Source organism: Myotis lucifugus, unplaced genomic scaffold (genome assembly GCF_000147115.1).
Source record: "Myotis lucifugus unplaced genomic scaffold, Myoluc2.0 scaffold_42, whole genome shotgun sequence".
Classification (NCBI taxonomy): Eukaryota; Metazoa; Chordata; class Mammalia; order Chiroptera; family Vespertilionidae; genus Myotis; species Myotis lucifugus.
This window is the reverse complement of record NW_005871090.1, coordinates 3,570,609-3,587,955: the sequence shown is the minus strand read 5'-3', so window position 1 is coordinate 3,587,955 and position 17,347 is coordinate 3,570,609. Positions and strand designations below refer to the sequence as shown.

The following is a 17,347-nucleotide window of genomic DNA, read 5'->3' as shown; positions in this document are numbered from 1 at the left end:
GTTGTCCAGCTAGTATAGAGATCAAGAAAATATAAAAGGGTTTTTGCCCTGATGGAATAGGAAAGACATGTGAAATAAGTAGAAAAAAAATAGAAGCCTGGATAAATTCATTGATTCTGCAAATCAAGTCTTCTTAATTCTGCTAGTCAACACCAGGTGAGAAGTTGTATCTAGGTTATGTCCTGTGTATTAAAGAAAACACAAATGCCAAAATGATAAAAAAAAATGGCTTTTTCAAGAGGGCATGGAATAAATGGGTATCATATTTCTGTCAAGTAGTATTTTTGCCATCCCAAATGCTCCCATTCCCACAGTTAATCGCCTGATTGTGTGAAACTAGCAGTAGACATTGACAATGTCCTTGGTTTTCCTCAAGTTGTTATCAGTGGCTTTCAAGGGTATACCCAGGTGTCTATGTCAATGAAAGTTAATCTATATCCTTAGTATATTTGGATGGGACAGGATTTTCAGTATAAATAAAGTAAAGGAGACTAAAGTGTGATGTGTGCTGATATGCAATGGATTTGGAAATCTGGACAATGGTATTAAATATACAGGATTCTTCTTCCCAAGTTGCTGTGATAGCAAGTACTTGTCTATATCAGCAGACATTTTATAGAGGGCCAGACACAACATACTTTGAGCTTTGTGGGCCATGTGGTTTCTGTTGCAATGACTCAACTCTGCCGTTATAAAGTCAAAGCAGCCAGCCCTGGCTGGTGTGGCTCTGTTGGGTGGGTGTTGTCCCATACACCAAAAGGTTGCCTGTTCAACTCCAGGTCAGGGCACATACCCTGGTTGGGGGCTGGATCCCCTGGTGGGAGGCCTGCATGAGGCAGCCCATCATTTTGAATAGATGTTTCTCTCTCCCTCCCTCTCTCTTCCTCTCACTGTAAAAAATCAATAAAAACATATTAAAAAAATCAATAAAGTCAAAGCAGCCATAGGCAATCCACAAAATAATGGGTGTGGCTGTGTTCCAATAAAACTCTATGGATCCTAAAATTTGAATTCCATAAAATTTCACATTGCAAAATATTATTCTTATTTTTATTCTTAAGCTGCTTAACACTAAAAATTGTTTGTAACTTGCAGTCAGTATGAAAATAGGGGGCAGTTTGGTGAGCCCTGATATAGTTGGTCTCCAGTGATAGCTATGAACAGTATGGGATAATGCTCTTCTGTGAGACTCAGGATAACTAGTGTCTAGTCTTGACTTCTCAACCTAGTGACTGCATGAATACTGATCGGCAAGTCATTAAAAATCTCTAGACTTCATGTATATGGTATTTGTGAGGGTGGAGGGAAGATAATCTACAATTTCTAAAATTAGATAAACTACAAATTCTAAAATTATATGAATTCTAAATTATCCCAGGTATTACCTTGCTGGTAAGTATACTTGTGAAAATTATTGGCATAGCTTGTTGAGTTGTTATGCTTGCTTGGCTTTGTTGAACCTACAGGGCCAAATTCCACATTTGCAAAAACAGCCCTGCTAGTTGAAATTTCGCTGGGCTGTAATTTCTGTCACTGTCAAGAGTAGGGCTATTACCTTGTTAGAACTATGACAGGTATTAGGGAATTTCCAAAAGGCTTTCAGAAACCAAGATACATTTTCATTTTCCTACTCATAAACAATTCTTCTGAGTCCCGTTCCTCTTACAATTACTCTTAAATGAAAATAAAAAGGCTTGAGAGAAAAGCAATAACATCTTGTTAATCAGGTTTTACAATAATTTGGTCTGAGAGGAATGGCACTATTTATGAAGAATAATTTTGCTGTGTGAATTAGAAGGTAAAACTAATTGAGGATGTTTATAGCCTATTTAATTGAACCTACTGTTATAGAGCATGTTTATAGCATTGATTTGCATAAAACCATGTTAATTAAATTTGTTTTTTTAAAAGAACACAAGATCTTTACTTGGTAACAGGTTCTTAGAAAATGCTCATTCCCATAAGAATTTGAAGGACATAAGATGATATTTATTTGAAATAGCTTTAATGTTAACATTTTGCAAATTCATGCTGGCCCCTCATTCGGTAGCTCAGGTTAGCAAGATTGCACATTTCTTGAATCTAGCTACAAATATTTGAGGAAAAACACACAGCAGCCTTGATAGTTTGAATTAAATGATAGCAGAGAACTTGTCTGGAAGATAAAGAGGCAGACAAACCATTTAATGATTAAGGAAAATGTTCTCAAACTTTGAAAAAAAGGAGACATTTCAGCGAATTTGCACATTACACCTAACATGAAAATCACAGCAGGAACTCAAGAAAGAAAAATGATTTCCTATTATATTCAGTTACATTGATTCCTAATTCAATATGTCCTTGATGATGTTTTTACAGTGAAACTATTTGAAGGTTACTTCTTGAAATTGCAATTATAATTTGAAGGAATGTTCTCAAACAGTTTTAAGGTATGTATACTATTCAGGTTTCCCTAATAAGATGAATCAAACACAAGGCTTTCCTTCTCCAAGGAAGAGAAAACTACAAGTAGAGATGAGCTTTCATTGGCACTGAGTTCGTCTTGTGGCATTCCATGCATTTGTTTTGCTAGAAGTGAACTTTTTACTAATAGTTGCTGGTCAAATTATGACAGCACAAAGAGCTTAGAGAGTATATGTATTCAAATAATATACACATCTTCTGCACACCCTTGGAGAATAAAAGTGGAGCAGGGGAAAGAAAGAAAGATGCCTGAATTTAACCTTTCCTGGTTTTAGAAATCTGAACCAGCAATGCGTGCCAGGTGGCCTATGTTCAGATATCAAAACCAACTGTGTTCACTGATTTTCTGGGGTGTCTATTACCTACTTATCAGTTTTTATTGATAGACTCAATCTCCTAATCATATATGGTATGCACTTCACACAAAGTAAAATACATTTTGAAAATTTTTAGACTGATTTGGTTAAGAAAGTTAGCCATGTTGGATAGTTTTCAGTGGTTCCCAAAGTGTGTTCCCCAAAGCAGCAACGTCACCTGGCAACTCCTTTGGAATACAAAATCGTGGGTCCTATTCCAGACCAACTGAATCAGAAACTCTAGGTCAGTGGTTCTCAACCTCTGAGTCGCGACCCCTTTGGGGGTCGAATGACCCTTTCACAGGGGTCGCCTAAGACCATCGGAAAACACATATATAATTACATATTGTTTTTGTGATTAATCACTATGCTTTAATTATGTTCAATTTATAACAATGAAAATACATCCTGCATATCAGATATTTACATTATGATTCATAACTGTAGCAAAATTACAGTTATGAAGTAGCAACGAAAATAATTTTATGGTTGGGGGTCACCACAACATGAGGAACTGTATTAAAGGGTCACGGCATTAGGAAGGTTGAGAACCACTTCTGTAGGTGGTACAACTGTTGTTCTGTGCCCTCCAAGGGATCTGATGTTAAAGTTTGAGAACCACAAATGGAGTCACTACAGCCAAACTGCTAAATTACTACAATCAAGTAGGTTGAGGCTTGAGCATACAATTCTATTCCTGTTTTAAGGAGCCTGGGAACTTAAACTTTTGACCGTTCCAGTCCTGGGTCAATGCCTGGATCTACATCAAACCTCCAGATAACCCAGATTACCCTGAAGTACTAAGGAAAGAATGGTCACCTATTCAGACCACCTGATACCCTGCTGGACCACTAGTTACCTACAGGATTATCATCTCAAAGCAATCTAGAGGCTAAGAATGTGGGATTGATGCTTCTCAAGATTGTACTTTTTTTTATTATTATTATTATAAGAACACTTAGCTTTTCTCTCTCCTTCAGAACACCGAGTGCCGCCTAGTTGTATTTCTGGTTCGCAAACCCTAAGACTCTTGAATAAATCTTTATCATTTATTTCTTGGCACATCCCTCAGACTCTGAGTTCATTGTACACACTAAAGAATCCACACAGCCTGGGGCAGGGTCCCTCCAATAGACGGAAAAATGTGGTCAGTCTGATTTAGTGCCAACATTTCGGAAATGCCAGAACTGTTTTTTGTATGCCTCATTTTAGGCTCCTCTTGACTTTTAAGAGAATAATTAACCCCCAAAATAGGAGTTCATTGTGGAAAATTAGAAAATACTACAAAATAAAATATAACCATCCTTATCAATGCAGATATTCATGTAAAATGTATTTTTTTTAATGGGCCCATCATTTACATACTGTTTTATATCTTATTTTATTCTTTTAACAATGCATTTTCCATGTTAAAGATAAGAAAATGGAGGACCTGGAAGACATATACCTTATGTCTTCCCTAGCTAGTTATTTAAAATTTTAAGGCAAAATTTCTCAAAATGGAACTGCTGAGTTAAATACCTTGCTGTTGATACATTTTCATTTTGCTCTCCAGTTTACTCCAAAAGCAGTTTATAACAATAGACTTTTCTTCACTTGTTTGAAACTATAGAATAATATTATTATTTAGCTTTTGCCAATTAGGTGAAAAGTGGTAACTGTGTCTCAAGAGAAAATCAATGATAAGGATAGAACTCTTTGAAATTTCATAAAGTGAACATACACATATAACTGCAACAAGATGAAAAACAACATGAAAAGCAACTGCAAAGTTCCTTTGTGCTTCTTCTGATTACCATTCAGCTCCCCACAAAGTAACAGCTATTCCATGCATTCTCAACAAGGGTGTTATTGTTCCCAAAGAGTTGAAAATTGGTTTTTTTGGGGGAGGGATATCTTACTCTATGTATGCAAAAAACACAAATATCCATGTACTACATACACAGATTTACAACATATCCGCGGTATGAAAATATCATGGGAGGAGGAGATGAAACATCATACTATTCTGATTGTGCAGTTTTGCCTGTATTGAACTTTGTCATAATCTTGGCCCACTGCTTAAATTGGAATTATCTTTATTTTTGATTTGTCTTTACCTATTAAGAATTTTAATATTTTCTCATATACATTGGGAATAGCTTTATCTAATTTTGTTCTGTGACTTTTAACTTAGTTGACATGGTTTTTATGTGAAGAATTTCAAATGTTTGCTTTTGTTGAGTCTTTCCCTTTAAGTTCTCTGGGAGTGCTCTCTCTGGTTCCCTAGAGTGGACTACTTCCTGAATTAGGCTTGAGAAATCTGAAGGGCAAACACTTGTGGATAGCTGTTGATTGGAAGCAAGCTGGCCTTCCTCAAAAAGGGAATAGTGCCTGTTTTTCATGGTCCAGGGAGGCCTGGTGTGGAGTGGGCCTGGAGGTCATTTACAATGGATCCCTCTGCTTAAGAGGGCATTCTGCCAAGTGAGGTGAGCTCTGGTGGAAAATATTGGAGGTCATTGTGGGATGTAGAACTGAGGAGGTGATTACAAGTAACAAGCTAGAGAAGAGGCTTTCGTGCTCTGAATGTTTCTGTCTTTCCTACCCCTCAAAATTCATATGCTGAAAAGTTAACGCCTAAAGTGATAATATTAGGAGGTAGAACCTATGGGAGGTGAGTAGGTCATGAGGATGAAGACCTCTAAGTAGAATTAGTGCCTGTATAAAAGAGGACCCAGAGAGCAACACATCACTGGCAGGTGAGGATATAAGGAGAAGTTTGCAGCACAGAAGGGGGCCCTCACCCAATCATGCTGGAACTTTGACTTGAACTTTCAGCTCCCAGGACTGTGAACTTCTGTTGTTTATAAGCCCAGTCTGTGGTATTTAGTTGTAGCAATTCAAACAGGCGAAGAAAGGGGTATTGCTCACACCAGGGGGCTACAGTCTGACATTTCTAGCCAGGTACTTACAAGGAACACACACAAGTGCATTCTGTATTTGCATGGTCTGAATAACTTTATTCTGTTCATTTTTTCATTCATTTGTGAGTTCATTCATTCATTCAATTTCAATTTTATTTATATAGTGTTTTCTGGTGGTGGCTGTTCTTTGCTTATTTGTTTGTTTTTACATTTCAGTTCCAAATACATTTGCAATTTACCTAAGTGTAATTTACCTAGAGGTAAAGTGTGAGGTAGAAATCTGACTTATTTCCTTATATGATTGTCAAGTTATCAGAATACTAATTATGATCCTTTTCTAACTGATTTGAAATATTGTTCTTATTATACACAAATGAGTGTGCCACATTGTGTATGTCTCTAGACTTTCAGTTTAGACTCTCCCCACCTTGTCCATTCATGTTATTGGGATTGTGTTCAACTTACATATTCATTTGGAGGAGTACCAAGTCATTCCCATCTAGGCCATAGTCTCTCTCTCTCTCTCTCTCTCTCTCTCTCTCTCTCTCTCTCTCTCACACACACACACACACACACACACACACACACACACCTCAAAGATGTATAATCTTCCAGAGCACATTAACAAAGTTATTACGAAATATTATGCTATAATTACCAAAGTTGTCACACATGGCACACAATTTGAAACAGACAGCCTAGACCAGGGCCCATGCTAATAGAAAACAACATGAGTATAGAAGATGTAAATTTAAAATGTCAAACCTTTTAAATGCTTGATTATTACTCCAAATTGCCATTTCACTCTGCCTCCTATTCAGAATATAAAAAAATGCACAACCCTCCCAACCCCATCAGCCTGTGGATTGTTAAATTGATCCACAAGCGAGTCAAAGCCTCCCTTAATTCTTTATTTCACAATTATTTTAGTTGTACACAAAAATGAATAGCAGGACATCTTTTTGGTTCTTAAAAACAGCATTTGAAATTCTGCAGTATCTGTCTGGAGATGTACTGTTTCCAGCTATATTTTGGGCTTAGGTTGAGCATTTGCAGGTACGGATTTGAACTGCACATTGGACTCCTTTGCTGCTCCCTCAACTAGATCGACCTCCCTCTTGGGCACTGAGGTATTTTCGTGGTGGTTGCAGCAGGGAGATGGGAACCAGGTGCCTGGCTGGGATCTGTCTTTCTACCTTTATCCTTTGGGATAACTTTAATTTAATTGTATTTGTTTTTTATTACAATACATAGTTGAGTTTGGGTTTTTAGCCAAATCTCAGTTGTTTTCTTTCAGTAGGCAAATATGTTCTAGTTACATATTTTTGGTCAAAATGATATGTGTGGTCTTCTATCCTTTTATTATGTTTTAAATACTTCATCTTGATATTCTTTTTTGCTTAATTTTTCTATTTTGTAATATAATTTCAGTGTTCTTCCCCCCACCCCCCAGGACATTGGAAACTATTTTTAAAAGGCTGGGATGGATATATATATATATATATATATATATATATATATATATATATATATATTACATATGTGTCCATATCCCCTGATTTTCCCCCCTACCCCCCCCCACTCATGCCCTCACCCCCCTGGTGTCTGTGTCCATTGTTTGTTAGGCATATATGCATGCATACAAGTCCTTTGGTTGATCTCTCCCCCTTATCCCCACCCTCCCCTACCTTCCCTCTGAGGTCTGATGGTCTGATCAATGCTTCTCTGTCACTGGATCTGTTTTTGTTCATCAGTTTATGTTGTTCATTATATTCCACAAATGAGTGAGATCATGTTATATTTATCTTTATCGGACTGGCTTATTTTGCTTAGCATAATGCTCTCCAGTTCCATCCATGCTGTGGCAAACGGTAAGAATTCCTTTTTTTTATCACAGTGTAATATTCCATTGGGTAGATGTACCACAGTTTTCTAATCCACTCATCTGATGATAGGCACTTAGGCTGTTTCCAAATTTTAGCTATTGTAAATTGTGCTGCTATGAACAAAGGGGTGCATATATCCTTTCTGATTGGTGTTTTTAGTTTCTTGGGATATATTCCTAGAAGTGGGATCACTGGATCAAATGGGAGTTCCATTTCTAGTTTTTTGAGGAAACTCCATACTGTTCTCCACAGTGGCTGCACCAGTCTGCATTCCCACCAGCAAGCAGTGCACGAGGGTTCCTTTTTCTCCACATCCTTGCCAGCACTTGTCATTTGTTGATTTGTTGATGATAGCCATTCTGACAGGTGTGAGATGGTACCTCATTGTCGTTTTAATTTACATCTCTCGGATGATTAGTGACTTTGAGCATGTTTTCATATGTCTCTTGGCCTTCTGTATGTCCTCTTTCAAAAAGTATCTATTTAGGTCCATTGCTCATTTGTTGATTGGGTTGTTTATCTTCCTTTTGTTAAGTTGTATGAGTTCCCTATAAATGTTGGAGATTAAACCCTTATCAGTAATAACATTGGCAAATATGTTCTCCCATGCAGTGGGCTTTCTTATTGTTTTATTGATGGTTTCTTTTGCTGTACAGAATTTTTTATTTTGATGTAGTACCATTTGTTTATTTTCTCTTTAGTTTCCATTGCCTTAGGAGCTGTATCAGTGAAGATATTGCTTCGGCACATGTCTGAGATTTTTCTGCCTGTGGATTTCTCTAATATTTTTATGGTCTCCCGTCTTATGTTTAAGTCCTTTATCCATTTTGAGTTTATTTTTGTGTATGGTGTAAGTTGGTAGTCTAGTTTCATTTTTTTGCATGTATCTGTCCAATTTTCAACACCATTTATTGAAGTAACTGTCTTGACTCCATTTTATGTTCTTGCCTCCTTTGTCAAATATTAAGTGAGCATAGTGATTTGGGTCTATTTCTGGGTTCTCTATTCTATTCTTAAGTGATTAAACATTCTGAAACTTTTACTTTTGTTTCCTTAAGAAGCTATTTGGTTACTAAAATTAAGTCTCTATATTTCCTAGTTTTTATTGTTTATCCATTACAGTATTAAACATTTTCTTAAGACTATATGGCATAAGGTTTCCAGAAGTTACTTGTATTTCTTGAAATAAATGTTATTCAAAATTATGTTACTTCTTGCATGTTATGTTAAGGTTACTATTTATATTGCAGAAGTATTTTAAATGTACCTGTTTACTTATTTATTTTGGATTATTTATGTCCTTTTTTTCAGGTCTCTGTCTAAAATTATTGTGGGTGGTTTTATTTTGCTCTCTCACTGTTTATTTGAAAACTGTTAAAACCTTCTTTCTAGAGTTTGAGCTGGAGAGCTCCATGAAGTAAGTAAACATTAAAAGGCCACCTACTCTGAAGGGTGAGTATGCAGGGAGAGAACTGAGGCTATGCACAGTCCACACTGGGATCATCTCCTCTCTCTGGGTTTGTTGAGCCTGCAGATTCAGGGATCCGGATTCCACATGTGGCTTCCACTTGGGGCAAACCATTGCCCGTATCAAGCTCCCACCCTTCAGCTTCTGAGGGCTGTGATGGGGGAATGTTCTATCTCCGTGAGTTAAGGGGGGTCATCATATTCAGGAATTTTTTTTCTTTTGGGTTCATTAATAATCCTGGTGTTGAGTATCACTAGCACCAAAAGAAACATCCCCCAAAGTTACTGACTCCTGTCCATTAAGACCAGGGTCTTTTTCCAGTCTCTGCTTTATGCCAAATAGGGCATGTGGGCAACCCCGTTCTAAGTGACATGGAACCTTTTTATACCCTGCTTTTCATACCTCCAGCCCTCATGCCTCAAATAAAGATAAGTAATATGTCCAACCACTTATAAATTCTAAAGTTTTAGTTTAGTATTTATTGGTAATTTGGATAAAAAATTTACTTTGTTCAATTTGTGTTGTTATTTCTTGCACATAACTGAATAATTACATGTTTTTAAAGCCCTTCTGCCAACTGGTTATCTAAGTTGTGACTCATTTTTCATGAACGGTAAATCTTTTTTAGCATATTTACTCCTGATTCTCAGATAGGCACTGAAAATTACCCTGGATGGGAAACTGCCATAGTAGAAGTTGCTGAGCTACACTGGGAGTTGAGGTGATTAATAAGCCACCAGGGGCCCATCATTTAATTTGCTATGATCTTAGTTTGTTCCTCTAGAATATGGGAATAACACAAACTACCACAGCCTACCACAGCACAGGCTTTCTGTGAAGAACAAATGAGATGCTATATAAGCAAACCAAGTGCCAGGAATAGCAAAGTACTCTATAGGAGGAAGTTTGCACCACTCTTCCTCCCTGAAGTGGAGTAGTAGTTTCCTTCTCACTGATGTCACTTCTCTGAATAAGAGAGAATGTTCTAGCTAAAAAAGAAATAAATAAGCAGTCTGTTCCACCTTGCCCATTCATTCATTCATTCAACACAACAGTCAACAGGCCAATTTCTTCCTTAATGAAGTTTATGTTGTAGCAGCAGAGACAGACAATATACAAAGCATATCGGTGTGAACATCATTCAGAAAATTGGAAGAAAGGGCTAAATCCAAATGAGAAGTTATTTTCCAATGGGTATAAAGTTTCCATTTGGTAAGTGAATAAGTTCTAAATATCCTCTGCACAACATAGTGCCTACTGTCAACAATACTGTATTGCGCACCCAAGGATTTGTTAAAAGGGTAGATCTCATGATAAGTGTTCTTACCACAAAAAAGGGGGGACACAAAGAAACTTTCTGAGGTGATGGATATATTTATCACTTGATTGTGGGGATAGTTTCATGGGTGCATGCATATGTCCGAATTCATTAAATTGTATATATTAAATGAGTACAGTTTTTTGAATATCAATAATACCTCAATAAAGCTGTTTAAAGAAAAGAAAAAGAAAGGTGGGAGAAAGGACCCAAAAAGGGGCCAGGCAAAAGAGACAATAGTTGCTATTTTAGATAATAATGGTCAGGAAAGATCAAATTTTTATTCTGAATAACTAAAATCTGTAATCAATAGACTACTTGGCAAGAGCATAATGTTTGAAATTTCCACGAAGACTTTCATATACCTTTTCCTTTTGCATTATATAACAGCTGTTAGAGTCACACAGTCTAGATAAGATCTACATTTGAGAAGTAGCCACAGGGAATCTGAGACCCAACTAGACAAAATTTCAAAATGGTGGACATACATACCCATTTCATGTCTGGTACTGGCCACACCTACGCCATACTCCTCTAAAACATCCTTCACTGTCCTCATAGATTCATCGTACCTGACTGCCAGGCCAAGGAAGTTATAGGAGCCCATGTTGATGACATCTTTGATGATTCTTCCAGTGAACCTGCAGAGAGAAGGGCGGGTGAGCAAAAAGGGCTTTGTCATTTAATATCTTCATAGTGCCCCATACAAGACTCACAAAGAGATCTTGCATTCTGGCCCAGATCACACATATATTTTTAGACTTGCATTGTTGCCACCACAAAATGGTTTGTCCTTAGAGGGAAGTATCCCCATATTGAAGCTGGGTGGAGTATTACAAAAAGTGTCCCGAGCCATGCAATATTACATAGTCCTGATTTTCCTTGGGCACTCGCTTTCATGACACCTGTGCCCTGGTTTAAATTCCAGTAAAAACTTTCTAAATGAGAAAAGGCCACGGTCATCACTTCAGCAAGAAGTAGAGGGGTATAATTTGTCAATACAGCTGAAAAGGGCTTTTCCTGGCTGGCTGGCTCTGTGTATCCTGCACCTTCTGACAGAGGTCTTACTTAAACTGCAATATAAACATGCTACCCTTGGCAGCATAATCACCATGACTTCCCCTACTGGCACATGAGGGCTTGCAAAAGGCTGAATGATGGAAGACCAGTTGCTTCCTTGCTGTGGTTTTTCTGATCTGTAATCTGGCGCCCACGACAGGATTTCCTTGAAAGGGTTTCCTTTCAACCGAGCCCCTCCAGGTGATCGCCTCACCGAAATGTCCAGTTGTAGTCATCCGACACCCTCTCCATCACGTCAAACAGAGGCCCCGGGGCGCTGCAAATGGGCCGGTTCCAGTTGTCTCTGATTCTCATGTAAATGTTTCGTGTGTAAAAATTCTCAAAGTTTTGATACAGTGGCACGAAATCCTGTATAAGAGAGGCAGAAGTTTACCTTTGGCCCTCTTCTTTTTCTATCTCATTTACAATTGAAGATTACGGGAAGACCTGGAAGATCCATTCAAATATTTCATTTGCAAATATTTTTTGAGCAAGGGTTTGTGGGCAAGGGGACAGGCAGGGCCCATAAATAACTAAGAACTCCATACCAAAAGAATTTACATTTTAGTGGGGAAGGTGAGAAAAATGTAGCAAATAAAGGCAACAAAGATTACAGAGTGATATAAAACAAGTCCCAAAATGTGTGGAGACAATGAATCTCTGCAGAATTTCATCTGAAGAGTAACAATAGGTGTTTATGTCCAAAACAGTGTAGTTGGAAAAAACTGGTTGGGTAATAATATGGTCTTAACTTTTTTAAAACATGAATATTCCAACTCATTTGTGTATTTAGAAATGTGGATGAACTTGAACTTTGGACCTGTTGGCCAAACTGTAGGCAGGTATCTATCTGGCTATTATATAGTCAAGGACCTAGAAAATGAGTTGAGTTTGTGGAGGCCCCTGGCTTCTATCACAGTTGAAATAATAGTGCTGTTTTGCTGTATAAAATGTAATCCATGCCTGAGGGGTGTGCAATCCAGCTGAGGTTCAAAGCAAGATATATCTATGTTGTCATCTAATTCCTAATAGTAAGTACCAGGCAGAAAACGCAAAACCTTGGCCTAAGACAAGTACATTGGGCATTTGTAAGGTTAGAGCTAGAAGGAGAGAGACATCTTGCTGGAGGAATCAAGGTGTATTTATGTGGAGGGACACTAAAGGTAGAAGGAGATTGCTATTGGCCCCATGAGGGTGAAGGGGTCCATGTGCTGGGAATGTAGGGTGTATTTGAGAAGAATGAGTAAGAAATAAAACTTTTGCAGGTCAGTTGATCATGTATAAAAATGCCCATGGAGACACTTGGCCCACACTCACCCATTCACCTCACCCCATGTGTCATGACCAACTAGGCTACTGAGGTGAGAAGGGTTATTATTTGCAATACACCCAAACGCAATTATTGGACCCATAAAACATGATAGTATTTTTTATGTATGAATCCTGTAAACCAAAAGTAGAAATGAATGTATGGGCTGTTTAAACTGAGGGATGTTTTCTAAGTATGAACGTTTTGGACAGAACCAAATATCAAGGACATCTGGCATGGACACAATCTCAGTGGACATTGCAGGCAAGACCAACTGTTTGTTAATTAAATAAAAGACATGGCAGCTCTTGTTACTCTTTGCTCTGAACCTATAATGGCCCCCACCTCACTGGGAATCAAAGCTAGAGTCTTGTTTGATTGGTCTGGGTCCCTGTTACCCCTCTGATTCCATCCTCTTTTTTCCCTGTGGTATAGTTGAGGCTGTAGTGTCAGCTGGCACAGAAAGTGGGAGCCGTAAGTGTCTAAATGAGGAACTCACACGTTGTCCTGGAGGCAATGGGGAGCCAATGAATAATTGGGAGTGGGCTTCCTCATCCTCCTGCCCATCCTCTTTGAATTATTTGTTCTCCTTCCCCTGGTAGAATGGAGCTAATTTCCTGAAGGAACAGGAGAACCCTGGGGAAAGGCTTTGTGGAAGCCCTTCTTGTGTACTGGTTAGACCCAGTCATCTCCTGAGCTGGTTCATTCCAGGGGAAAACATACAGAACCTGAAGGTTTTAATGGCTGGTAACTGCACCCAAGCCACGATCTCTTCTGTCACTTTACCCTCTGGTCTTCTGTGACAATGGTATCACTTTTGGGGTGACATTTTGATTATCTATAAGATAGAATGCTCATAACCACATACTGGGGCAATCCACTGCATGTGAATTTGAAGGATGGTAGGGCTCCTATACTGGTCACATTTGTAAGTTGAAAAATATCATTCCAAGTGCATTTGTTCTCAAATAGTTAATGATCCTGATGTAGGTTTTATTATGATTTAAAGCTACAAGGTAATGATAATTAGTTATACCTTTTTACGCTCTAACAAGGAAATGGACATGTTTTTGAGAGAAAAGGGGATTGTGCAATTCCAGGAAAATTTTTTCTAAACTATTTCCTCTTTGATTTAATAACATTTTTACAGAGTGTTTACTATCCTGCAGATTACACTATATCCCCAAACCTTCTCTTCCTATTTCTAATTTTTTAATTTCTTATTTGAACTATATCATATAAACTCATTCCATCTAAAGAAAAGAGACAAGTAGGTCCTTAAGGAATATTTATAGACTCTGAATAAAATTATGGTTTTAGACTTTATGATAAATCTTACTCAAGATAAAATTACACATTGGTTTAGGAGAAAACTGAGCAGTTGATATAGGAAAACAGTTGGTTTTAGGTAGAAAATAACCAAAATATTTTGTCTTCAAAATTAAGATAAAATTAATTTCAGACATGAACCACAAGATGCACAGATACCAGGGCAGAGGGGACATGGAAATCATAGAGTTCAAATACCCATTTGACAAGTGAGGAAAATCAGATCCAGCAAAGGGACCTGAACTTGGGTCTACCTCCCACTTCACGCACTCTTCCGGCAGTCACTTCAGGGTGACCTCAGGCTGGAGCCTGCCTCAGCTTTTCCAAGCTTCCCTCTAAAACACCAGCAATGATGAAAAACATGACCAATATGGAGAAGTAAGGCCAACAGATTGCCAAACCATGGAGTACTGTCCACTCACCATAAGGAACTTGACATTGACTTGAGAAAACAACTTGGGGCTTCCCATCATTGATGCCTTATAAAGTTATGCCACCATGGACCCTGAGGGAAGGTGGGAAAATACTCCATTCTGCCAAACCTTTCTGGTTTCTGGCCCAGAGATCCCAAATTTCTGCTGGTAAGGAAACCAGCAGCTAGCTCTTAATTGGGATATATGCTCTGAAGGCAAAATGCAGGGGTTCTAAACTATTTTGCAGGATTAGAGAAAATTTTCTGCTAGAAAATGACCTTCACATTAAAAAGAATTATTAATTAGGCATCTGAAACTTCTTGGTCAAAAGGACGGCCCCCTACCTTTTCTTTTTTTTTTCTTTTTTTACTATACAGAGTCATCTGGTCCAGGAAAGAACTGCCTTGCTATTTCTTTGCCTCCTCCTCCTCACCTGTGAGTCTTCCTACCACTGCATGGGTGTGCTGTCACCCCACCCCATTCCTTTGAGCATCAGTGAGGTTTATTCAGGAGCAGTCAATACCTTGCAAAGGTCAATGTCCTCTAGTCTAAGGTAAGCCTCCCACGGCATTTTAACTATACCAGAAAATGAAACTTGACTAGATATTGCAAAAACAAACGTTGCAATAGGACAGCATTGCAATAGCATGGCAATATCTTGATCTATCTGTAGATTTATTTTGTCACTTGACCTACTCACTGTTCATTTTTCTTCCTGACACAAATGACTAGATGTGAGAGTGAACCCAAGGCTCTAAGGACACCATCATTTTAGGGGTAGGCTACAGGAGGATTCAGCAAAACCTAAAATGCAGTTACAAAAATGGATTGCTTTTTTCTGCAATATGACAACCTTTCTTCTTCCACCTTTAAGCCTGTAGGGTGCTTCATAATTTTCCAAGTGTTACAGGTATTTCTATCCAAGTTTTATAGACAAATTAATAGAAAGGCAAAAAATTTGAATGGAAAAATTGGGAATTGAACTTTATTCTAAAACCAATTCTCTTTTTGATAAATCATGCTGCAGAATTAGGGTGATTATAAGGAATCAAAGAGAACATACCCATAGTTCATTGTAAAAAAAATACCACCAAATTTTGAAGCATATCCATTTTTGTTTTATTTAACTACATTCCCATTCAGTAGCAAATAGAATCATGAATTTTTCAAGAGAGAAAAATCATTATCAAGCACCATTATTCATTTGTTCCTACATTGACACTTCTGTTCTCACCTAACACTTACTTTTATATCATTATTTCCTTTTGGAAAATAGCTGTTTCTCTTACCAGGGTTGAGCTCAGAATAATAATAAAATATGTTTGTGTTTTCTTTTTTGTTGAAAAGAATAACTGTATTATAAACAGTCCTGAGAAATATGAGAAACACAAAGAAAAAATGACTAAATTTATTTTTTCTTATTCAGAAATTAGAGGGATGTTGAATAAACATAGTGGATTTAGTACTTGTACATATTCGTACATATTCTACCCCTCATCTAAAAGTCCTATGAAATAACAAAAAATAGGAATTTAAGAACAAAATGAATCTATAAATGCCAGAAAACAGTCAAGAGTATCATAAGTATCATAAGTCAGAAATGTTAAAGGATCACAAAAGATAGAAAATGAATTAAGATCTGATCGATGGAGAAATGAGACCACAGGGAACTGTAGCTTTAAAACATTCGCAGAGACTTGTGTGGACGTAAGTGACCTGTAGCAGAGTGTCAAGCTGAGAGTCAATACCTGTATGACATTGATACTCAGGGTGAATAACTGGAGAGCTACATCTCTTTGTCCTCCTTTTATTGGGTCAGTAAGTAAGAAGCAGTAATATTATCCACAGGACAAAGCACTGTGGTGGGAAACAAGGGCTGAACAGAAGAGCAATGTCCCAATGTGGGAAGCCCACACAGCACGAACACAAGCTACTGTTCCTGGCATCTCATTCTATTCCCCTCTACAGTCCCTCAAGATAGGGGGATATGTGGGCAAATAAGGATTCTAAATACAAAGAGGAGCATAAAGCAAAGTGCCACTACTATTTAAGGCAGTGGTTCTCAACCTTCTGGCCCTCTAAATACAGTTCCTCATGTTGTGAACCAACCATAAAATTATTTTCGTTGCTACTTCATAACTGTAATGTTGCTACTGTTATGAATCGCAATGTAAATATCTGATATGCAGGATGGTCTTAGACGACCCCTGTGAAAGGGTCATTTGACCGCTAAAGGGGTCTCGACCCACAGGTTGAGAACCGCTGATTTAAGGAAAACTAGCACAATAAGAGGCACACAATTTAATAAGCAGAAGAACTAACATCTAGAGAAAAGGCAAAAGAGAAAACAGAAGAATAATTATTTATATACCTATATAAGATATTTTTAGAGAGACAAAACAAAATAGTGTGTTCTTTAAAAAGATAAAATATTTAAAAGTATAATGGACACAGCTGAAGAGCAAATTAATAAGCTAGGATAATAAACTGACTATGTTTTTCAGAGCCTAATGAGAAAGGATAGCAACAAAATTAAGGAAAAGCCAAGAGATGTGAAGAACAAATTCAGAAGATCTAATCGGAGTTTCAAGATTGAAAGAAGGAGGAGAAATGGAAAAGGAGGAAAATGTGAAAAAGAAGAAGAAGGGTTGGCCAGTGTGGTTCAGTGGCTGAGCATTGACCTATGAACCAGGAGGTCACAGTTTGATTCTGGGTCAGGGCACAAGCCTGGGTTGCAGGCTCGATCCCCAGTGTGGGGCTTGCAAGAGGCAGTCTATCAATGATTCTCTCTCATCATTGATGTTTCTCCCTCTTTCTCTCCCTTTCCCATCCTCATATATATA

At 37.9% G+C, this 17,347-nt stretch overlaps 1 protein-coding gene across 1 annotated transcript in view; it reads right to left on the bottom strand.

The window, feature by feature from the left end:
* SPTLC3 (serine palmitoyltransferase long chain base subunit 3) overlaps positions 1-17,347 on the bottom strand; it is a 124,014-nt gene that overhangs the window by 69,967 nt on the left and 36,700 nt on the right. Inside the window, exons 3-4 of the mRNA XM_006087962.3 lie at positions 11,668-11,822; positions 10,887-11,035 (exon numbers count right to left, since the gene is read on the bottom strand). Coding sequence (XP_006088024.1) covers positions 10,887-11,035; positions 11,668-11,822 — 304 coding nt within the window. The remainder of the gene's footprint in view (positions 1-10,886; positions 11,036-11,667; positions 11,823-17,347) is intronic.